This window comes from Pipra filicauda, unplaced genomic scaffold (assembly GCF_003945595.2).
Source record: "Pipra filicauda isolate LSUMZ 115617 unplaced genomic scaffold, ASM394559v2 scaffold144_size1929842_pilon, whole genome shotgun sequence".
NCBI classification, from domain to species: Eukaryota; Metazoa; Chordata; class Aves; order Passeriformes; family Pipridae; genus Pipra; species Pipra filicauda.
In genome coordinates, this window is record NW_024103929.1 from 653,307 (window position 1) to 678,405 (window position 25,099).

General features: G+C 36.2%; 1 protein-coding gene across 7 annotated transcripts in view; it reads right to left on the reverse strand.

The window, feature by feature from the left end:
- Positions 1-858: 858 nt before the first annotated feature.
- PUM2 (pumilio RNA binding family member 2) overlaps positions 859-25,099 on the reverse strand; it is a 71,456-nt gene continuing 47,215 nt past the window's right edge. For 2 of the 7 annotated variants that reach the window (XM_027723283.2, XM_039378711.1), the window contains exons 11-21: positions 24,935-25,078; positions 23,642-23,923; positions 18,626-18,862; positions 11,933-12,200; positions 11,240-11,369; positions 9,123-9,257; positions 8,705-8,842; positions 6,929-7,054; positions 5,976-6,097; positions 4,514-4,706; positions 859-3,788 (exon numbers count right to left, since the gene is read on the reverse strand). In XM_027723283.2, the coding sequence (XP_027579084.1) occupies positions 3,657-3,788; positions 4,514-4,706; positions 5,976-6,097; positions 6,929-7,054; positions 8,705-8,842; positions 9,123-9,257; positions 11,240-11,369; positions 11,933-12,200; positions 18,626-18,862; positions 23,642-23,923; positions 24,935-25,078 (1,907 nt within the window). In that variant the 3' untranslated portion in view covers positions 859-3,656. The remainder of the gene's footprint in view (positions 3,789-4,513; positions 4,707-5,975; positions 6,098-6,928; positions 7,055-8,704; positions 8,843-9,122; positions 9,258-11,239; positions 11,370-11,932; positions 12,201-18,625; positions 18,863-23,641; positions 23,924-24,934; positions 25,079-25,099) is intronic. The other 5 variants (XM_039378715.1, XM_039378712.1, XM_039378713.1 and 2 more) reach the window with 4 other exon arrangements.

Consider the following 25,099-nt stretch of genomic DNA (forward strand, 5'->3'; position numbering starts at 1 on the left):
ATGACATGGTGGGAGTTGTTGTCACCTCATGGTTTACCCACTTTCCTAGTTAGTGGTATGTTGAGCATCAAACGTTCTCATGGAACAAAACTGACTGATGGACCAACCCCATTGCAATGCTACTACGCAGCAGTGAGTCATGAGCATCTCTCCAAATGCCTGTTCCTTAGGGCAGCACGAAGAAGAGTGGTTTCTGAATTTGCATCAGCACTTTAAAACATCTAGGCATCATGACCCCAAAACCTCAATCTTCCCCATATTCTGATGGAAAAGTCTGGGATGGAGGCAAAAGCATTATGGCTGTTCTGTCCACAGGTGAGTTGTATAACACCAGAGAGCAGGCTCACTTCTGCAGTCAGACCACTTTGCTCTACACCTTAAGCTAAAAATGGTCCTTTGAAGTGAGTGTGGATCCAAGTATAGCAGAGAGAGCTAACAATCTCTCTCACTTGAAAAAATCCTGGGCAGTAATAGAAACTAGTGTGGATCCAGGGATGCCACAGAGAGCTAACAATCTCTCTCATGTGAAAGCTAACTGTCTCAAACGCTCCAGAACTCATCCTGGATCCAGGGATGTATGAAGAAACTGTTGTTACGCTGTAGCCTTAACTAGACACCAGTTAAGTGTTTTGTAAGTTTTGTCTTACAAAGATTTTTTGTAAGACAACAGGAAGGTTTAGCTGCTCAGAACTGCCCTCTGGAGATTTAATGATCTAATCCAGGGTTCTTCAATAATTGCCCAATTCCCATCAGATCACTAGAAGCAAGCACCTTCCCAAAACTGAGCTCCACAGATACAGACAAGTCACATAACTGACAATATGGCTGGTTTCCTACAGGAAAAAACACAAGACCAAATGTATTTCACACAGTGTTATTCACACATTTTCATTTTGATTTTTACAGTATATACATGTGAACATTACATTATTCAGTACGAGCCACCTGGAGTCAAACCTAATCAAACTGGTCCATAAACAATCTATATCAAAAAGCAATACTTGAGCAAAAAGTCTAGTGGTTCTACCCAAAGCCTAAAATAGTTGAAAGGAAACCCAGTGATTTTCATGTTCCTGGACAGAATTTCTGCACAAATGATTTTAGGAGAGCAAGTGGAAGATTATGTTCAAGATACTGAAAGCACCAAGGATGACAGTTACAGGACTGTTTAAATTCAACCATGGCATGAGTGCTACAGGGACAAAGTACTGGGACATTATCAGTTTCTGCCTGGACACCCCCGAAAGCCTGACGTACTGTCTTACATGCTGAAGGAATGTCGGCTCTGTGGATTATAACACACGGCACAGGTACACAGGGTACAGATAGTCACTGAGGGGAATTGATGTGTCCAAGGAAGTGGCTCAGGAGTCATCCTTTGGGTGACTATGGGAAAGCTCTGGCTCCAGTGACAGGGCCTGTACCTCCAGAGAGGGATTTTGTGAACTGCCATGCAAAAACTATTTGGCAATTAGAATTGTGCTTACTCAAAATAACAAGGCCTACTACACCACTTCATGCAGGCACTGGAAGCAGGCCAGGACAAACTTTCCCATTTGCCTATTAATGAGTTAACGCTACCCTTAGGAAAGCAGCGCCTCAGATGTACGCTTTAGTAACAGTTATGTAAACCTGGTATCAACAGTAACATGACAGAAATCTTTTTACAAGTTTATACCACTGCTATTTTCTTTCCTCGTGATCACACCCCTACCATAATAGCCTTTTATCTGGTCAATGCTCAAGACATTGTTTCCAAACTATCATGTTGATCAAAACTTTAGGTTAAGCCATCCAACGTTTTACACAAAATACTTACTTCAACAACATACAAAGCACTTTCTTTATCTTTCAGAAACTGAATATACAAAGTAAGCTTTTTCCAAAATATTTCCATAGGCAAAGGATTAAAAAGGATTTTAATTATACACATATGGTCACAATTCTGCCTTAAAAAGATCATTGGGAAATGTACATAAGGCCGCTTGTAAATGTACATCATCTTTATGTTACTGTTACAATGTCATATGTCCAGAGAAAAAAACTGACAGTATCATACATATTTGTTTTATGCTGGGAGAAGGCTATTCAAAAATACAGTACTCTTCTGTACAAAAAAATCATGCCACATTTATTAAGATGGAAGAAGCATTGGTTTCTGTGATAACCAAATATTTCAGTCCACTTTTTACTATGCTTATTTATCCCAATTTAAAATTTGAACAGACTGATTTCCCAAAGTGTCCATATGAACAGAATCAACAGCTGTGTTATAAACAAAACATAATGTTTCTCACAATAGATAAAAAGAAAGCCGGTTCGTATTTTTGAAACCATATAAAGATAGAATTTTAAAAAAATCACTCTTGATTTGCTGAAATAAATTTACATTATACAACACTATATGCCGGGGGAAAGAAGGGAATGGGGATATGAATATACACTAAAATGCAAATTTTTGTCCCAAAAAGGGGTAAAACAAATTACATTTACAGCATGAAGGTTTACAAATGTACATCTGTACAACCAAGGTAAGCATCACTACTAAATTAGCAAGGCTTTGTAATAAACATCGAAACGAGAGATTTCTTTTCAAACTGTAAACTTACACCTATTAACTACACGTATACAATGCATATATTTATAGGAAGCAAAAAGCTATCTGAATATTTAATCAATCATGCTTAAATGTTGAGCTATCAAGTTTACTTTTCAGTGGCCCCTTTTCTCTTCATCATTACCTATTTTTTGCATCTACAGTGAGAAAGCAAAATAAATGCTCAACACTTTCAAATCCTTACAATTCTATATGCAAAATAAAAAAATACAAATCTCTACTTTTCCTGCTTGTAAAACTGACTGTAAAGTTAATACAGGGTTCACTCCTTTTCCAACAGTGTACTTTACTGAATGGAAGTACCACCATCATTTTCATCCCTCTACCTTGTACAACAATTAAATATATAAGTATATACAGCACTTTATTTTTAATACATTGCTAGAGAAAACCTTAGGGCACCATTTAAAAAAGCCTGTATCCACAGCAAGTGCCGAAAGCTAGTCTTTTAAAGTTTCCATTGTTTTGTTATTTTAATTTGCTGTGCCCTGTTTGTTATTTGGATAGGATGTTGTGAACCACCAAAATACAACTTAACTTTTCAACATGTTAAATAATGTTTATGCAGCTGATCAATTTTAATCTGGTATAAAAGACTTCACACAAAAGGGAAAAATAAGGATTAATTCTATATACAACTCTATAAACCTGTTGTGCTATGATGCTGGGTAGACCTACCAGATTGCAAGCCAGTGTATTAAAAGAATACTGTACTTTTTCCCTTTAAAAACTATTTCAGTGACTTTACAAGGTAAAAATTTACAAAATATGTGACAGCTATTTTGATACAATTACATCATATACAGGCATTCTGTGCTTTGCCAGCCATCCAATCTGATAGGTCTCCGGATCAGGGCTGGAGATATTTTTTCTTTTTTTTTTTTAATAATTCACTCCCCAAAAATATACACAAGAATAAAAATTTTACAAATGGATGAACAAAGTCAATAAATAGATTTAAAAAAATCAGAACATTTAGAGTTAAGTTGTACGTTTTGATAATTCACAATTTAATTTTTCTTCCATTTCTCTTTCTCTTTTACAGCATTCCATTTGGTGGTCCACCAATTGGCCCCAGATCAGCACTGTTCTTCAGGTAATACTTTTCCAGCTTGGCCAGAATGTGTTTGCCGTAGGTATATTTACGCAGAGTCGTGATGTGGGGTCGAATCTGTAATAACAAACAGGTTTGTTGGTTTTTTTTAACATCCAAACTTTAAAGTAGAGGTGACTACACTTTCAAAATACTACACAAAAAGATGCTAATAGCCTGTATTTCAAAATTTTGGAATTTTCTGTAAAGATGTCAGGGTGGTGATTTTGACTCACCACCCATTGCAGAAGGGAGATGATACTTTTGTGGGAGAGTCCTGTTGGTGGAAGTAGAGCTGCAGGAATATCCTGGGCCCTGTGTTAAACAGCCCAGGGCCACTATGGCAACAGCACTTTTCTCCATGTCTGGATATTCTTAAGTAGAAAATGTGCCTGTATGTTACCAAGTGTGGGAATCTCTTCTGGGGGAACTGCAGAATAAATTTATACCCCAAACCAGAAGATAAAAAAAAAAGAAACCTGTATTTACCTGTATTTCTTCTGTTACATTAATAATGATGACAGATTCTACATTTTCATATTAAGAGTATTTTCATATAAAAGCTGGCACAAAGAGAGGCTACAAAATCCAACTTTTGAAACTTTTCTGTAGTTTCTATTTCTAGCTCAGTGCTCAGAGACCTCGATGCATTCTGCTTTACCAAGCTCCACTGAATTTAATGCTTATGCATCAAGTTCCAGATGACAGAAGTAGTGAGTTTCACATCTAGAGGGAAAGGTGCTCTAGCAGAAAAATTCACATATATAATGTTTTTTAATCAGTACAACCATGTAGAAATGTACCTTGTGCATTATTATCTTCCTCTGGGCAGGTTCAGCCATGTCAATCATCTTCTGCACGACGTAGTTGGCGTACTGGTCCTTCATCATGGTGTATAAGGCACTGTGAGGACCATCGTTCTGGCAGCACACCTCATCAATCAGTAAAGCTCTTTCAGCACGAGAAGCATGAGTTACGCATTTTTCTACCACGTTGCTGAAAAATAAGACATAAATGCATTAGGGGACTGAAGATACAACATTCTTTTACATGGCAATTTTAAATTTTCCTGAACAGTTCAGGCATCTTAATGTCAGTAAAAACCGTACTGCAAACACATCAAGTCTGGATCTCCAAAGCTTCAGTTTGTAATGACTGAGGGAGTTACAGGATTAAACATCCCTACCCCTGTAAAAAAAGTTACTTTCTGATACTTATTATCTTGTAGGAGAGATTTTCTACTGGAACTACAGCAGATATACTGAATCTCAGGCTGCAGATGTGTTCTAGTACATCTGTTCTGGTTGTGGGCCCTTTGAAGACACAACAGAGAAAACCAGACAAGAGGCTTCCTGCTTTTTGAATAAAGGTGCTTTCCAGGAGCACACCTACAGAGATTCTGTCAAATTCCTTTTGTAGAGGAAGTCTCTGACCTTCCAGGTATCTCAGAAGCTGGAAAGGCCATCAAAGCTTAAAACACAGCAAAGTCATTCCAGTCTTAAATTTGTGCTTTAGAAATAAAGCAAGTTAGAGGATTATGAACAGTTCTACTTAGACAAAGAAAAAAATTCAGATAAAAACTTGCCAGTTTGCAAACAATTTTTAAAACAAATGCTTCCATAATGTCAAGTGCATTTCTACTTAATGCTGATGTCAAAGTTAGTCTCACTAAATCATACAGGATAAATTGTGAGGTATGTTTTTCCTTAAGCAAAAGGCACATAATCTGTAATTCAGCAAATAGGGTGAAAGGACGAATTTTAGGTTCTAATTTCAGAATAGTTCAGGACTCCTACAATAGTCTTTGAGACTTCCTACTGCAGAAAATCTTTCTCAGACTGAACCATCACTTTTTAATGTGAGCCTTGTTATACTTGTAAATTGCTTGGCTGGACTGATAGTTAGGAAGTCCCATCTTATTGTCATCATATCACACAAGTTCTAGGAGAGCTTTTCACCTGGCTCTGAGATCTTCATATGGAGACTCGGAATCCATTCCCTGCACGTGCACAAAGTGAACAAAAGCCATCCCATAAACCCACAGAATTTCCTTTGTTTTGCTACAGAACAGCACTTGCCCCTTCCCTTCCCCAAATCTAATATAGAAATGCCACCACCATTCATCTCTATAAAAATATGAAATTTCAGGAGGCAAAGTGACACAACAGAAAAAAAATTATATCCTATTTGAAACACAATAAATAAATCCAACACTACAGCTTTACTAGGTTAGTGAATCTTTAATATATGAAGGCTGTGCAATACCTGGCAAATTTGTGCTGACTCAGAGCTAGAACTTTTCCTCTTATTTCTGAAACTATTTTACTCTTGTCTTCAGGACGACCGTGCTCCAGTACATGTTGGATAACGTAATTTCCATATTGATCCTGAAAATAAGATTACTTCAATTTTCTTTTGTGTTCGTACCAACTAATAAATACAGCTTTTGTACATGAGCATAAAGTTTCAAATTACTATTTGAATAGATATAAGGAAAATACAATAATGTCAACATTACAGAAACAAAGTGATGCAAGAAATACTGCATCAAGGATTACTTCACAGATCGCAAATTTTACATGAAAAATATAAATAATCTGTAAAACAAGTGTTTTGCTAGAGTATCTTTTATCCTCTTAAAGAAAGAAATCCTCAAATTTAGAATCATGCTTTTTTAACAGCTGTAATATCTCCCTGAACTTGGGTTCCCCAAGACAGTTGTGTTTTAACTAGAGACTTGTATACGCAAGAAACCACTGAGAAATAAACTTGACTGTGAATATGCAGCAAAAAGCAATTCTTGCCTTTATCTGGGTAAAAATTCCTACTGAACACAGGAACCCTTTCAGTATTTTGACAATGCATTGGTGTTTAGACATTATTACAAGTTATCTGGAAAACATCAGAGTGAATCAAGACCAACTACAAAAAGGCAATCTTTGCAATAAAAATATACTAATTCTGTGCATTTACAATGTATATTCGAAGCTACAGCCAAAAGTGCAAGAAAAAGGCTTTTTATATCTTCTTTGCCTCCCAACTTCCAAATTCATTTTCATTAAAACTATGGAAGGAAAGAAAAACAAAAAATCAATGTCTACAAAACTAAAAAGAGGCAAATGCATTTAAACTATTTCTTAAACTAGGACATAGGAATAAATTATGATAACAACAAAAAGCTCTAAAATGCATTAAGAAGTGAGTACACATGCACTAACCTGCACTAGCTGTTCTGTGTGTTGATGCAGTTCTTCTAAGATTGGCAAAGTCTGCTCAGCAGTGCAGTGCTCCAGAATACGCTGAATTACTCTACAACCGTATGGATGAGTTGAAAGTACAAACACCTTGAAATAGGATTGTAAATTGAAGTGAAGACAACTGAAGTTCACAGATATAGTAATATTACTGCAATCAAAATGGAACTGAAGATGCCAACTACTTCTATTAAAAAACATTTTGCCTGTCAAGACCATACATAATTCCATTTCCAGACAAAGTCAGGAAATGATGAAAAAGCAGGTTTTTGTGTGTCAAGGACTCCAGTACCCATACAACCAAGAACTCAAGTGTTCATTATCATGTTTCTAGTCTACGTAGCTGCAAAGGAAAGCCTGGAAATACGACCCTTGGTTGAGCACTGTTCAACTTCCAAGCTTTGCTTTGAACTTTGTAGTTAATTTTCAAATTTTAAGATTTGGACAATTACAAAGATGAGTTCTATTACGGTGGCTGATTTTCAACAATTTCACATTCCAGGATATACAACAGGCTCCCTGTTATAGATACAAAGTTTGTAAATAACTATTCAAAAGGTACAGCCAAAATCTTGCTTATTCTTTTTGCTTGCTTCTCCAGAAACTAGGTTTGTGTTTTGGGGATTAATTCAGAAGATTTAAGTGTTGGTCAGGATTGAACACAGAATCTTGTCTGATTAGACATCAACCCAAACGATGCAGGCACGTGAAAATTGTTAGGTGACATGACTAAAGTGTGGCATTTTTCATTTGCTACTTTCATACTAGCTAATATTTTCTACAAATAATTACTTGGAGCTTAGGATGAATGTTCAGTAAACAGTCACACTTCAGTCAATAGGCTCTATTTACAGTTTAGAAACTGCATCTCATGTACCTCATACATTTTTTGATATAAAAAGCCCCGACCCAAAACCTTTGGTGTACAATTTACTACTATGTACCACAGTAATTCAGTATTGCTGTTCTGTAAAATATCAAAGATATTGTAGATTTTATTAGGAAATACATTTGGTCATTCATTAAAGTAAAATTTAGTTACACAGCCAAGTTAGTAAGATTTTTATGATTCTTCTCAAGACGATGAAAGTACATGCTTGTCTCAGAGTATTAAAATGTTATTTAGTTGCAGCATATTCACTAGCCTGCAGCACAGTATCCATCTTATATTAATAACTTTTTGGAAACAAAACAAAAACCCCAACCTTAAGTAAACAAATACCACTCTCCTTCAGTCAATATCAGTCCCTATGTAGGGAACAGATCACTGTATTTCACGACAGTGTTTCCTTAACAATTGACATATGCAACATAAGCAACAGAAGAAGAGAATTGAATTTTTAATGAAAAATATATTCTAGAGAGCACATACTTTACTATTATATCAAAAATGGCACTGTCAAAAGTTATGAAGGAAATCTGAAATGGTGTTATCACAAAACACAAACATAAAGCCTGGCCATACACCAAATCCCTGGTATGTATTTATATTACATTCACCAGGTGTATTTATAATATATCCAAACAGGTCTTTTTAGAGCCTCCTCTCCAACAGATTCATCTTTTCACAGCATGTTAACTGTCTCTTCAACAGCTTTTCCATTTTATCATCCCCATTTTCATCTTACTTAAAACAAGCTGACTGCAAAGTGCCAAACACTATCTTGTATATGCAAATGATGGACAAGGCCCTGCAAATCTAAGCAACCCCGAGAAAAGGAAATGAACTGTTGACAGTACCTGTCCTTTGAATGCATCAATGATGAACTGCAGGGACTGGGGCTGAACACACTCAATACATTTTTGTACAACATGGTTTCCATTTTGATCTTTCACGCATTTCAGAACATGGCCATCCAGCTCTTTCACCATTTCGTTCTGGAAAAAAAAAAGATTATTCTTGTCTTTACAATGATTTTCCCCTCCTCTCCCCCAAAAGGGGGAAAAAATTTCATTTCATCCTAACTCAAATCTTCATATTCACTGGTGTTAATTGTGTGTCTCAGTATTTTCACTTAAACAACTATTTTAGTGCCCTAGGGCATTTCATGATAAAAGGATTAATTACTTAAACAATTAAAATAAACAATTTAAGCAAGTAAAAAAATGGATACAATAAAAAAAATAAATAAAATAAAAAAGTATTGCTCTAACTTACAATTACCTGCTGGTCAGGTGAGATTGACTCGAGTGCTTTCTGAATAACACGACAACCATACATCTGGAGGGCTAATGGCAGAACATGACCGCGAATGCGTGTTGCTAGGGCTAACTTTTGATCCAGGCTTCCAAACTAAAAGAAAATAAATATGCAGTTAAACAAATGAAGACATATTGCAGCATGCTGGAATTTATATGTCAGAGTAAGTATTTTCACAAGGTTCTACATGATGGTAGTACAATTTTGTTTGTAATACTTCAATGATTTTTCATTTTGTATTTTTGTGGGTATATTTATCAGAATCTTTTCTAAATGCAACATTTTCTAATATTCCACATTCAGTCACATACCTGCTATCAAATGCATGACCTTGAAAGACAACAGAAGAAATCAAAATAGTTTATACTTGTCTGTATGTAGCAATATTTAAATGTAATAAACCACTTATTCAGACAAATTATACCAGGAAAATTTATTACAGGTCACTATAATGTATGAATCCAAATCAGATTTTCTCTGATATCTCAAACTTGTACTGGCCAGCGTATCTCACATCTTGCACACTAAGCAAGCTTACAGTACACATTTGTATACATTTGTATACAGTAACAGGAGGGGACAGGGGAGTGAGGGGAGGTATGTCAACTCCTGGAGTAGATTCTTGGTAACTTTGTATCTTTCTTGAACAATGATTCTTAGCATGGGCACTTTGGGAAATTTAGGAAACTTGGGTTTTGCAGAGCAAAATCAAAACAGTTTTATACAATAGCTGTGTTAAGAGTATGACTCAACCAATGTTTCTCACCAGTAGCTGATTCCTGTCTTTATTATCCCATTCATGGCACTCCTGCAACTTCTGTGCTGCTCCACACTGAGCAGAGTAGAAGTCAAGCTTCATAACTAATACACATAACCCTGTTCCCAGATCCCCACACGAGCTCCTCAGTCGGCACAGTACAAGAGAGGACACAGAAGTGATCACCTGGAGAACCAGCTGGTAGCAGCAGCAAAGTTCACACAGCATTGCTGAGAACTGTCGAACTCCACACCTGTAGTGAACTCCGAAGAAAGCTCAAACAACTTCACCCGCCTACTTGAACAGTGAACTAAGGTCCCTTTCTACACGTAAGGCCAAGTGCACTCTTTTCTTGAGTACTGTTCCTCAGAATTAAGATGAGAACACTTAATTGGCAATAATTATCTATGTATCCATCTAACTTAATATTATGGAAAAAACCAGTAACTGATGACCCTTGAGCAAGATTAAGATCTTACATACCACACATCAGTGACACTTTTTAGAAGATATTTTGATTTGTAAAAGGAAAAAAAATATAAAAAGAGTGAGCACATTGTTTCATAGACTACTCACTAAAAACTACGTTCTTGTTTACAGTAACTGTCTTATTTCTTACTGGACATTTTCCAGCTTCACCTTCTATCCACTAAGACACTTTAATATGATCCTTGATTTAAAGAACACTATGCTAGATACATTTCCTACATATAACTTTTTCCAGGACACGGCTATTGCTTTTTCTTCTCTGTGCAAGACAAATTCTTTGATAAGGCTTTTTTTAATCTACCACAGTTTTTAACAGAAAACAAAGCTGTTTTAAATAGTATTTGTTGTAATATTGGATGCATCTTTGGACATCCCTTACTCAAAATTCTTCCACCTCAATATATTTTGAGTTCCCTCATATACATACAGCACCAGATGAAATTCACACAGCTATATGAATGCAAGAGCATTTTCCAGACCCACTCTATACCATGATGCAATAATCAATAAAAAGTATCTTTCAAATATTTATGTTCCCTTTCATCTGCTGAAAGTCTCTGTAAGTTCTGCTAAAAGGCTTGCAAAGCCTGAGTGTGCAGCCTGTACTTTCAACAATGTTCACCAACAAATCCAGTGTAAAGAGAAACTGTGCCCATTATCACAAAAAGCAGGAGATATAGAACGGAAAAACATCTGCAGTGTTATACACTCGGGTTCCATGGAAGTCCAGTAGAATTCTGCTATGATGTTATGACAAAACCAGTTAAATTTCATCAGATTTACAGCATTTTGTTTGCATTTCCATCCATACACTTAGTGCTATGCTTACCTCAAAGAACTTCTGTATTACATAGTTTCCAAACACATCAGTCATCAATTGATATGCTGCTTGCAGGATCTCATTAAATACCATCTGGCGCTCAGCTGGAGTAGCTCGCTCCAGCTTCTGCTGTATAAATCTAAGTGCAAAAATAGTACATTATGCTTTATATCAACAACAGGAAAACCTCTCAAACACTGTTTCAATGAGACACCTCAAAACTCTAAAGAAAGCATTCAACATTTATAAAATTTATTAAAATGAAAGTAGTGCCTTTGCATATAAAAGGATACATTTCAGTAAAATTAAGACTTAAAACCTTTCATTTGAAAAGGATTAAAGATGAAAAGAATAACAACAACTGAGTACCTGATGATGTACTGATGAAAAATAGTTTTGCATTCCAGATGCCACATACTTTGTTTTCTTAATCAACGCCTTTTTGGTACCTAAATGCTAGAGTTTACAAGTCTAGTTATGAGGCTATTTCTACACTGAGAACTTCTATAGGCAGCTAAATTAATACTACTTTTATAATGAAATTTCCTAGAGAAGAAAAAGGTCATCATAAGAGCATGTGCTCCAACTAATGGCACGCTTTGAATTAAGATGACTAGCAGCTCATTCAAACGTTCGATGCTAATAAAACAGTATCAAAGCAGTAAAATATTATTAAGCCATTGACTGTACTATAATAATTACCTAGAACCATGCTGGTCTTGGGAAAATTCAACAATATGTCCGACAAGGTCCCTTAGTTGAAGATTAGGGAAACGGTTGTTTCTGAAATCTTCCAGCAGTCGGCTACGTCCAGAAGGCATAATGTCAGACCTACTGTAACGGAGGCGCGAAGGAGGGAAGAGCTGACTGGTGGAGCTAAAGAGACTGGAGGTACTTGCTGCACTGCGATACTTTGCTTCGGCTCCGGGTGCTGCAGAAATATAGCGACCACTACCATTTGTCAGTCCTCCTACAAGGAAGCAGCTCTGTCAGTAAAGGCCGTGAGGAAAATAAGCAACAGCAAAACCAGCAAGTGTACTAGAACTACGGATACACCCTGGAGCCAGAGAAAACAACAGTGCTGTCTCATTATTGGCATTTACCTCATTATGGTTGGAGGAGTTAGATAGTTTTATCTTCCAATAAATAAAACCATTCTCCTCCTCATTTTTATTTTATGTGAAGGGCACCAGGAAAAGAAATGTCATTAGAAGAATGTATCAAAGCAGGTAAAGTGAGCACCCACTCAGGCTTAGAGAAACTTTTAGAATTGGGTGGGTCTTAAGCTTAGTGGGCAGATTTGCACTCCACAAGTCATACTGGCTTATACCCTTGTTAGTAGTCTTGAAGTTAGCCAATTGTTTCAAAATAGACCATGAAATCTGAACTACCCTTCAGTCCCTACTGAGGTACCTTTGCAAATTACAGTGTGTAAGGGCATTTTTGGGGAGGCACGTGTGGTGCCTCTTGTCATGCTGTACCTGTCCTGCAGGATATTTGACAACTTTAGCATCCCAGGCTTTTAACCTGATACCTCTTGTAAGCACTAAATATGTCAAATTTCAAACCAGGTAACTAAGAATGTTCTACTTAATTCTAAACCAACTACAGATATAGCAAACTGAAGCTCCTTTCCTTGATGCACAAACACTCATCACTCACACTAGACTTCATCCTTCCTTACTTTTGAAGAACTGAATTGCTTTCCTATGTCTGGGTCCTACTCCTTTTTGCTAGTGGTTCCACCCACAGCTCATCACCTCACGGTCCTGTGCATTTCTCCTCTCTCTGATCAGTTTGTGTCAATCTGAACTGCTCCAGTAGGCCTCTCCGCTCCACTTTACAACAAGCAGGAAGAACCACGCAAAGTATCTTTCCCAACTGCAGTATGACTTTCTAAAGGGATACTCTTACTATACTGCAAGCAGAAATAGTCAGACAATTGCCACCTAGAAACCTCAACTCTACTACTAAAACCAAACTAAATAAACAAAAAATCAAACCCAAAAACTTCCCTAAAAGTACTGAGCATGAATTGGAAAAGGAAAGAATTTGTTTCCTGTCTGGAAAGTGACATAGTAACTGAAGCCCTTTCAAAGTCAACAGAATAAATACAGACATTTGAATTTAAAACAAATTGCAGTATGTGCTGTTTGAATGGTGCTCTATTACAAACTTAATTAAAAAAAAAGGAAAAAAAAAAGAAAAATAAAAAAAAGAAAAAGGAAAAAAATTAAAAAAAAAAAAATAAAAAAGAAAACAGCTGACAGTGCCCCAGCCAAGCCTTCTTTTAGTTCCAAGTATTTATAAGGCCAGGCAACAACAGTGTTATGGTGGACTGGAAATGTATTAATGGTAAAGTTATCTTTTTCAAAAGATCAAATTGCAATACCAGAATCTGAGATGTTAGTGCTCTGCAAGACATATCAAGCATCACATTTATTGCACTGTATAGTATTATGCCCTAAAATAGGAACAATTAGTATTTATTTTACGATTAGTTTTCAAAATTTAGTGATAAGCATCAGTGAATATTTTATGCCCCACAATACCTTTTAAAAACCACTACACTTTCTTTTAAATTAAAGCCTCTTAATTCTTCTCAGCTAGAAAAATCAGAAACTATCATTTTTAGTTTCCATTGACAAGCACTATTTCCAGAAAAGAGGTGACAGCAACATGGTATTAACAAACAAAAGGAAAAAAGAAACCCAACATTCTGCAGGTGAAGCAGTATGAAGAGTGATGCTCTGCGGTCATTTCTGTTCTAGGAAAGGCCTTCCAAGGAACAAAAAGTTATGCAGCTGAAATTATGGTATTTCTCATCTAGACTATGTAAATATAAGAATGCAATCCTGGCTTCCCTGTCAGTGCTGTGCAGTAACACTATTTAATATCACGAGAGGGCACCAAAGCCCATTTGAAAGGAAGTTATAGGCTACTCTTCTGTTGTAGCATCTCTATTGCTCCACTCATCACATGCTCAATTCTGTGCCAGAAACTAACAGGGCAGTTTTGATCATATGCTCACAATCAGCATACAGTTATAGAATTGATCATGTGAATCAGGAATTGTTTCAGCTTTTTTTTTACCTGAGCCTTCATGTCTGTATAAATTAAAAGTGACAATTTACCCAGCGACTAAACCAGAAACTAAGAAACTTGGTAGCTTTTAACAAATATGCTATCTATGTGTAATATACAATACATTTCACACTCAGGATTATCAAGCCTTTTTTTCAGTCTAATTTGGGAACCATCATCTTTTAAGACTTGTAAGATGACTATGCTGCAACTGGGAGGTTCCTGTCTCGCCTGTGAAACTATTTCAGACAATCACATTAAGCAGGACCATTATACAAGAAGGCTGAAAGCATACCCACTGTGCCTACAAGAACCTGTCATACCCAAAAGCACACAGAAAGCTTAACCTTGGAAAATACTGGACACTATTACAAAAAAAGAGTAATCTAATACATAATTAGCTTTTCTTCTCATGTAACTTTTCACATTACAGTAATGTTATGGCTCAGTGTCAACTTTGCAGATTTGAAAAACAATAAAACCCCCAAAATAAAAGCATATTGTCATAGGTACTTATTACATGCAGACATACTTGTGTGTACAATTGCATATTTTCTTAAAATCTTGTACTTATTATTTTCTTAGTCCAAAATCCCCAAAGCATTAGTGTGGACATTACAGATACCTGGTCTCCTTCCTGAAAACAGTGTCAACAGCTTAGAAAAAAAACGCCTGAAACCTGAACTCTAGTTACCCGAATCCTTCTGGTTAGCCTGCAGCATCCACATGCTCTTCAAGAACTCGGGACACTTGTTTTACAGATTCTGATTCCAAACTAGGAACTAGGTCTTATAAGGTACTTGGGGAACATACCCTACTGAATAAAGCATTAAAAAATTTAAATACTTATTAGGCATCAGTATAGCCACACAATTCCAAACTCTTGGGGAATAAAGCGTGCAGTTCATACTTCACATAATCATTTAGCTATCACTTCTGGTCTCATAAAACAAAGATGCACTGAATAATATTAAGTTGTTTTACAGTTTAATTGAACCTAAATCCCTGTGGCTAGTCCATAGAGAAGGCACAGAGATATAAAGGGGATATAGATCATCTAAACCAGCATCTTACTAAGCTTTAAAAACACAAAGCATGTAAAATTATTAACTCCTTAACACGGATAGCGTATTTAATGTTAAGGAGAACATGAAAAAAATATTAAAAACTAGATCTAGGCACATTTATTTTGATAGCATTAGTCTGTTAGTACTTTTCATTTGTTTCTACTTAAGACAGAAACCAGATCTACCGCACAGTAACTGTTTTTACAGTATTTACTGTGTCAGCAGTATTTTCTAGTAACATTCTATAAAGTATTTGTTCATTTGTAAAAAAGTAGCTTCATCTCATCCTCAGCTAAAAGTTTCATCTTCATATGGAAAACAGAATTGCACATATCTACGTACACGTTGTGTATACTTAAGGAATTGATGGAAGTGCTTATTATGCCTGTTTTACTGCAGCCCTACAGAGTAGGTAAAACAGCAGAGGCCAAGCAAAGCTCCCCATTCTGCCTCGGCCAAGTAGCCTTTACTCTTACCCACAATGACCACCTCTGAAGATAAAACAGCATCAATCCAAACTACTAACAAGCTTGGCTTGCAACACAGAAAATAATTACCTCAAAAAGCCCAGAATTTAAAAATCCTTCTCTACACTAATGCTGCAGTGTACCATTAGAGTAAGCACTACCAACCTAAAAGGATTTTTATGACATAGGAAAAACACTTCCCCTTGCAGTTCTTTGTCCCTGGGAGTGAAAGGGTAGTTCAAATTCATGACCTTACTGCTCCAACTGATTACAGTAAAGAAGCAGTTACAGACAACTGACAAATCCCTTCAAATATAGGAAAACTGACACTAGCACAAAGTCATTAGCACATTCCTATTTTAGGATATTGGATAAAAGTTGGTGAGAAGAGATGAAAACAGTAAAATATCATTAATTTCTTGTAAAAGGGAAATTGGTCTTTTAAGCTACAAATTGCAGCAGTGTCTGACAAAGGGGTTATAAAATCATGCACCCTTTCCCAGTATTGTGCTCTAGATTCTGGTGGCTGAAACAGGAGCAACCGAGTTTGATGCCCATTTTAAAACAGGAGTTAAACTTAGCTGAACCTGTTGATACAAGCAGGCAGGACAAGTTTTGAAGGTGGAGGGAGAGCTGTGTTTGACAGGCATTATCAGAATACCAATGGAAACTGCATGCAGACATGAACTTACAATGTTGTTCTACTCTGAAAAGTGACTACATGATAATCATATCCTTCTTAAAATATACTGCCGCTGTTCAGTATACCTGAAATTATACTGATTTCAGGTATAACTTCTCATTTGGTGAGAAAACTTTGACTGTTTTTTTTTTTATTTTTTTATATGTGAGAACAAAATACATGCTTCCAAGAGTGGTTGATGAACAAACCAGAATAAATGTAACAGGACAGACAATTAACTGCAGAAATAAGTCTTTAACTCTGACATGGTGCACCTTGGATATAAATGCAAAAATATGACACAGGGTAGAGGTGCAGGAAAGGTTAAAAAAATTACTGCGTCTTTTGTGAAAGCAAATATCCAAACTACCTCCATTTCCAAATTTCAGACTGATTTGGTAACGTAGCAAAAACTTTACCAGTAATCAAGGTCCACTTCACTTGGCAGATGAAGAGGACACATGGAAGCCAATGAGGTTGTGTCAATTTTCAGAGTACAACTGTATATTCTGGCCATTACACACTGATCTAGTACATGATTTTAACAAACTATTAGGCTTGGTTCACACTGCCAAACAGTTTGAAATGGGTCGAAGTCAGTATTTAACAATTTCTGCTGATAGAGGCAATCCTCTATACTGATCACAGCTTATTTTCCCAGAACTGAAAAAAAGTCTTTTAACATTTATCAAATGTGAAACAACACAAAACTTTGAATGTTTTAAATTTTAGATAATGCCTTCCAAAATTTGATTTAAGTATAGTTTTCAGCAATATGAAAACTATTGTGAGAGTACTTTGAAAAGAAAGAAAGAAAAAGATTTCCATGATAACCCCATTGTCAGATGTTCAGAACTTTCTCAAAAGCCTCCATTTGGGCTGAAACTTTCCATGCTTGGTCTCAGCCCAAAGGTGCACTTTGTAGACCTGAAAAAGGAAAAAAGGTAAGTAAAAAAAAATAAAACGTGCTGAAACATCCCCTTGCCCAGTTTTAGTTCGGGTATTCAGCACTTAACCATGAAGGTGATACTGAACTGTAAATGTAATATATTTTAATTATTTAACCTCGTTATACAAATCACTCACACATTTCTCACTTAAAAGTGTATCCTGGTAGACACTTCTGAAAATTTTTTCCTGTTGTATTTGCACTAAGAGAAGTATAGGAAATTCGGTTGCCTATTGCAAGCATAGAACTGTGCCCTGAACAGTAACTGGAGCAACAGGCAACTCAATCTTGAATTACATCCAGTTTCACTGTATGATTTTAGCATCCAAATTAAATGACCAAAAATATTCGCAGTAAAAAAAGAAAAAGTTTATCAGGTAACCTCAGGTTAGAGGCATTATTTTCTAAATATACTCTAGACTGTGGTGGGTTTTTTTTAGATTTTTAGTTTTATTTTATTTTTAATTTTTTTAGAGAAAGGTTGAGCTCCCATGTCATCTGAGTAGCCAAAAAAATTTCTAAGAGATTATTATCAGCATTCCTTTAAAAAATAGATCTGATAACAGAGAGCCACCACTGACAATGCCTTTTTTACTTCTTTCACAAATGCCTTTTTTTTTTTTAATTCCACCAGCCTGGTGATAAACTGTCTTCCTGCCCAACCATCTGGGCCATGAGTTGTAGGCTGACTGATTCAAAAATCACCTTTCAACACATTTTACATTGAGAGCACCGCTCACTCTTCTACTTTATCATGGTAAGGGGGCACTAGTGAAAGTCACTTCACTGTTAAACACATCATCTTAAAATGTCTTTAAAGTGGTAACACACTGAAGGAGAAACAAAATTAATGCACCTTTGCTTGTCATATTGTGGAAACATAATAGAAAAAGCACTGGGCTCTCTATCGGGATTCTGCAAGGGAAGAAAAATCAGTTGTTGGCCCAATACTGCCAAAAGCTGAGTGCTCTCCACTGTCAAATCAACGAGCATTTGAGCGTGCTCTTCACCTTTCTTCATTACAAAACTGTTTAACAGCAAAGGTAATGTGACATCTCTTATGCAACATATATTTTACACATAGAAATACATACACACATACAAACAAAAAGTGTTTTTTTGGTTTTTTGTTTTTGTTTTTTTTACCTAAATGCAAACTGGATGAGGATCCATGTGATGAAAGTGATGGCGGTGGCGTAAGTGAATGTCCTGGCGTTTGGCTTGGCAGAGGCATGCCTATTGGACTTGGAGAGGAGGAAAATCCCAGACTATTGTAAAATGGCTGCCCTATGGGTGCTAGGCTGCTACTAGATCTTTTGTACAAGTCAGAGCTAGTAGATAGAGAATCTCTCCTTGTGGCACTACTACTTGCAGAACTGCCAACTGAAGAAGAAATAAAAAGACCCTAATTACACAGTGTCAACTGAATAAAACCTATCCCCAACTACAGCTGGGCAACAACAGATGCGATCACAATAATTACAGCAATCGTTACGACAAAGACAATTACTGTGATAACCACACATGCTTTTAAGTAAATCTAAGTGGGTATAAACACACCACTGGCAAGTAATTTCACCAATGTCCACGTCTTTCAACATTTCATACTAGACTTCTCACAGTAATATTGCAGTACTCTGTTTTAACTGCCTGGCTTCAGGCTTCGGGAGACATACGGAATTTGTAAGATTAGATTACACTGTCACTCTATAGAATAAATGATTCTAAAAATATTTCCACGAAATTCTTTGATAAAACTTTTTCCATCATAAATTATTAGTCAGACAGTGATACTCATTTCAGGAAAAAGTCTAGAGGCAATTACTTGTTGTTTAAGGGTTCACAGAATGATCTATGTTGCTGTTCAGCTGTTTCTGAACTTCCTCTTGTTTGTGAACCCCTCACCTGTAGGAAAAAAATGACTACTTAAAATTCCCTATGAGAATTACGGCTCTCAAAGAAGTATTTTGAAAAGAGGGAACAGGCTAAGAAGAAGATGAGAAGCAGAGCAGAGATAGGAAAATTAAGGTGAGAAATTAAAAATGTGATTTTACTGCTATCAGTGTTTCTGAAAGTCAAATTAGACTAGAGGCTTTGGATAACAATGTATTAGTGAAGGACTGGTTATCCTGCACAGCATCATTCAGCAGGGCGATGAACAGTCTAGGACAAATTAGGACAACAATAAAAAATTTTTAGAAATGTTAAATTCTAGTATCTGCTGCATACTAGTGAAATATTAAACTAGAGTGCTTATTTTAAACACTAGAACATTGAACAAATGAACTTATGAAAAAAAACAAGACTATGGATATTTTAATAACAAATATGTTTCTTAAGCTAAATTTGGAAAATTGATTTCTACTTCAATTTAAAAAGGAAAGGCTGGAATTTATATTTCCATGATCTTTACCCTTTTTAAGTACCTTTCTACTAAAGCTGGTAGCATGGCCCAATAAAAAGTAATGGCCCAATATAAAGGTCGCCTGATACTTCGACTTTAAGAAACTGATTTGTTTTCTCATCACATTAGTAACTTGGCTAATATTTTTTCACAGCAGGTACTTACTCGGACAACATTTTTCAAAGAACTTCTGTCCAAACACTGTCATTTCAGAAATATTGTCAAGGAAAAGTGTTTTATCCTTATTAAAATAATCCAACTACCTATTTGAGAAGGTAAAGTTTTCATGTACTCAGACCAAATATGCCAGCAACAGGAGACCTTTATTTTCACTCTCTTTGACTGAACTAAAAATCTCTGCAAAATCACAGTTCATCCCAGTTCAGCACAGATCTGCTACAGACTCATAGCTGAAAACTCCTGACCATACACAGCGCTTCTGAGATGGCTGATAAAGGTTTTTCCCTGCAATTGAATTTCTAGGCTTCTGTCTGCCATGTCAAAAACAGACTCTTGAAACTGCTGTCCAAGATTCCACCTTGCGTTGGGAAGGCCCATCAGGCAATGTGGAAAGGATATTTTCTATTTCAAGTGCAGAGGAGACAAAAGCCAAACACAAGAAATAGACTAGGGAGGGGGGAAAGAGAAAAAAGGAAACCAGAAGAAGGAGGAGAGAAAGGTCAGACAAAGGAGCCAACAAGGAGACTGCAAGAAAAACTAGAAAGCACTTTCAGTGAGGATGAGAAGAAAGCAGATCTGAAGAAAAGTTAGGCTCTAGAAGGTGTATGTGACTGTGGGGCAAAAAGACTGGAATAATAAGCTGATGATGGGAACATCACACAGTACGAGCAGAAACAGAAACATATTTAGGAGGGGGAAGCAGGAGATAAATGTTGCCTGGAAACTGGGAAGGAAGACATACTAGAGGAGAAGCCAGAAGGAAAAGATACTGGACTAACTAGGCAAGGAGATTGAGAATAAGAAACCAGAAGAGCAAATTAAGGCAACAGTTGAAAGAAATCTCAAGCTTTGAAACCAGCTCTACAGGTTCTGGCTCAGTAAACCACATAAATGTTGATACAATGCTACACGATGGATTGTTGTATTTCCATCTTTCAGGGTTTCTTACTCAGCTAAATTACTGCAGCTTACCAAGTTACCAAATGCAGCTGAGCTACATTTTCACACACACAAGCAAAGCTCACAAAACCCAGCAGATAATTTGCACTAGCTTACTCCTCTTTGCCCCTGCCTAATCTAATGCAATTACTCTACAGCTGTTACAAGCCAGGAGAAGGCATTTGGAAAGCTGCCACAGTTGATCTAATTCTCGGCTACCTGTTAAGCTGCAGTAACTTATCATCATGTACCTAAACCTTTAAAATGGAGGATGAATAACTTTAATATAAAAGAACAGAGACTGTAAGTACATACAGCCATTACAGCAACATACATTATGTTTGCCACTTCCAGTTGTTACTTTGTTCAGACATTCAAGCTAGAACATGCTCACCTTTACATTTTTTTGCAGAGCTATTTTTTTTCCTCCCTGCAAAAACTGAAAACATAAGGGCAAGATGTGTACTGCCATCTATCAGTACTCATGGCTATATTTTAACTGAAATTCAACCTTTTCAACCACTGAGGGGAGTTACAAAGAAGCTGAAACCTTGGCAGATAAAAAATTAACCTTGTTTTCAATTTGCCTCAACATGCATTTAATACCATTTTTGTAAGTATTCATCTGTGTAATTCAATTCATATATATATATATATATATATGTATATATATAGCTCAGGAGCTCTCTAAAAAATAAATTATCAGAAAGCATTTTTTAAGTGGCTATTAGAGCAAGTACAATTTATACTTGGCAGAAGGGCACTTTCAATATACTTTTATTATAATAATACCACTAAAAATATTTCAGGTTTAGATAGCACCTTTCATCAGCACTTCTCAAACTGCAAAAGCACAGGGTTCCTGCTTCCCTGTGGATACTGCCATGCTAATTAAATCACCTCAGATACTGCAAGATTTCAGCATGTGCTCTCCATGCTCAGGGCTTTGGACAAAGCTCTGGAACTGACCTTTGCTACAAGAAAAAGGCTTCCTCTCCTGCACCAGAAAGAACTATGCTGATTGTTCTTAAGTAGATATACAACTAAAATTTGTGTTCTGTGGAGGTCCTTATGATAAAACTGGATAAAAACTTTCATGACTTAAATCTATTTTATCTAGAGGCTTAAATGGACGCACTGCATTAAAATGCAGATACACTTATCATCACTATCTACCAATGTATTGAAACTGTACCTAGAGAGAAATGCAGCTGCTAAGGATTCACTGAAATCCTGCAAGTAGCTCGGGACAAGTTATATTACAGAATATAGCACTTGGAAAGCACAATTACTTTGTAAATAAAATTTACCTGCTGTGGCATTAAGGAAAACTAAGAAACTTTACACAACTGAGTAGCCTCAAAATTTGTCTTTTTTTTTTTTTTTAATTAAAAATGGAATGTTTTGAGTCTCCTTTTTAAAATGAAATATTAGAGAGGATCAGTGTAAAAACCTGATTCTGGATTTCCCAGCATTAGTTTTTTTAAAGTAAATAATTTTCCAATTATTTTATGAAAAACAACACCAAGAAAAACTGTGTTGGCTTGCAGTATATTTGATGTCATTAGTCACTTACACTTAGTCACCAAATAACAAGTATTATGTCTTAACACTGAAGGGCATGTTTTTCCTTCTTTTTTTCTTCACTTTTAACATTTCTTTCAATATTTGGGTTTTTTTAAAAAAATTACTTTCCTTAGGGCATTTAATTTTGAAAAAAAATACTGTTAGAGTACATACATTTCCCCCAATTTCTACCCATCTGCAAGATACATAAGATTATAAACACGCTTCACTGATTTCATTAAAAGCATAATATTAATAAGAGGCAATTCAGTGCTGTAAACCTAGAGATTAATAGCCAAAGGAAATAGTCTTTAAAAAAATGGTGTTTCTCTTGCCTCACTAATACTGAATCTGGAACATAAGAAAACCTACCTCACATGTTTAAAAACTGTATGAATACGAAATTTCTGCTACACAGCAGAAACATGACAAAAACAATTATTTAAATTTTTTTTTAATATAAATGGGTTGATAATATTTAAGAGCATCTTGAAATAATTTAAGGCCCCAGATCTGTACAAAACTATTTAGGCTTAACTAAATCTAAGATTAAACTTACTAGAGTTAACAAGGATTATTCTTGTGTATTAAGCATTTTTATTTTATAAATCCTATAAAACAAACATTTCAATATTAGATCAAATTTAGAAAGTCATATGCTATTAAATTTGTTTGAAAAAAATTAAGATTTTCCTGACATGAAAATTACAACAAAAGAATGCATATCGCAAATATCATCAATTGTTATTTTAAGCACAGAATAAAGACCTCCTTGAAAATAAAAGCAGGCTTACTAAAAAACAGTAACAAACTTCTGGGCCAGAGTACAGCGATCAGTATGGAGAAGTATTTTGGAGAGATCTATGACTACAAGATATTGTTAAAAAATGCATCTTGTATACAGAGCCCGAGTGAACTTAAAAAACCCTTTTTACTCCCCTATAATTTGTTTTAAACTTGAATAACTTATTTTTGCATTCTTTGTAGACATCTACGTGTATGCCTGATGCAGATACATTTTTTTGCTTAACACAAAAGTCTCACAGAATGTCCTCACTATATTAACAACCTACCTGATGAGCCAAATCCACCAAGTGCAGAGCCGATAGCTGCTCCTAAAGAGCTGCTACTTCCAAAGCCAAGAGATGTGCTTCCTGGTTGGCCAGGACCATGTGAAAAAAGGGAACTGCTCTGGGAGTTACTGGTCAAAGAGTTACTGCCATAAAATGAATTGGATTGTAGGCTACTATTTGTTTGCTGTTGCTGTTGTTGTGGCTGGGCACCAAGTGGCCGAAATAGACCGTTCGTGGCTCCCGCGAGATTGTTTGCTGTTCCTCCAGCTGAAGCAGCTGCAGCTGTAAAACACACGTTTTCAATCATAATTACTCTCTCAAACATTTCTGACTGAAAATGGACTATTCAGAGCTAAACTGTATTTTTTGAAGCTCTCTTAAACAAGCAGAAATTCATATATTAAAGGACTAAAAGAGACTTTGTAGTATTACACAATCTTAATTACTCAAGTTAAAAAATGAAGACAGCATATGTTGTAGGCTAATCAAGGCTGTAGAACTTTTAATGTAAATGAGGGAATTTTCAGTGTAAACACATTACTGTTTACTGAACTTTTTATATCCAAAGTTGCAATAGCAGAGTTGCAGCTAAGAGTCATTCAAAGACATCTCCAGCTACTAATGTCAGAAGCGAGTTCTGCACAGAGAAAGAAGCTTATAGATTAACTTAAAATCTAATTTTCTGAACAGATTAAGTTATTAATCTGGGGTTAGTATTTTGGATTTTAATTTAACAAATGCAATAAATGGTTCAGTAAAGTAGTACTAGATCTTAGAACTGATTAAAAAAAAGATGAAAACTAGAGACTTTTGATATAACTAACTCTCCTCTTCTGCTGTCCGTTCTATACTTATTTTCCTTGTCACACTTTTCAGGACAAAATACTTTCAGAAGAAAACCATAGCAAGGCTCCAGAGCAGTCCATCTTCTGCCAGGCCGAAGCAATGAAATGATGCTTCCTAGAGGACACCATTTAGAGGACTGATGAGAAGTGCATGTTATATGCATGGGCAGCGGAAGGAGAAAATGTTCCTATCTGACAAGTAACAACATTTGCAGAAACATGCCTGTATATGTATGGGGAGAAGACTCTAAATTCGAATTAAAAATGGAAAACCACATCTGAGAAACAGCAGTCTCAGAGAACAGGAGGAGACAAAGTAAGAAAGGAAGCATGCAAGGAAACGTCACAGATGCATAGAAAACATCAATAATATCAAATACTAATCAACATTACTGTTAAGACTCAGTACAGAAGTGAAAGAAACCTCCATGCAGGATCAAACACTTACCTGCCTGTGCTGCTGCAGAACTGATTAGAACAGGAGTTGAGGCCACCAATCTGACTGGTGCACCAAGGCCAGTTCTCGCTCCAGGGCCTACTACTAAGGCACCAGTCTGATCATAATAGGCAGTGGGAGCCAGTACTTGATAGCCTACACAACACAGAAGATGAA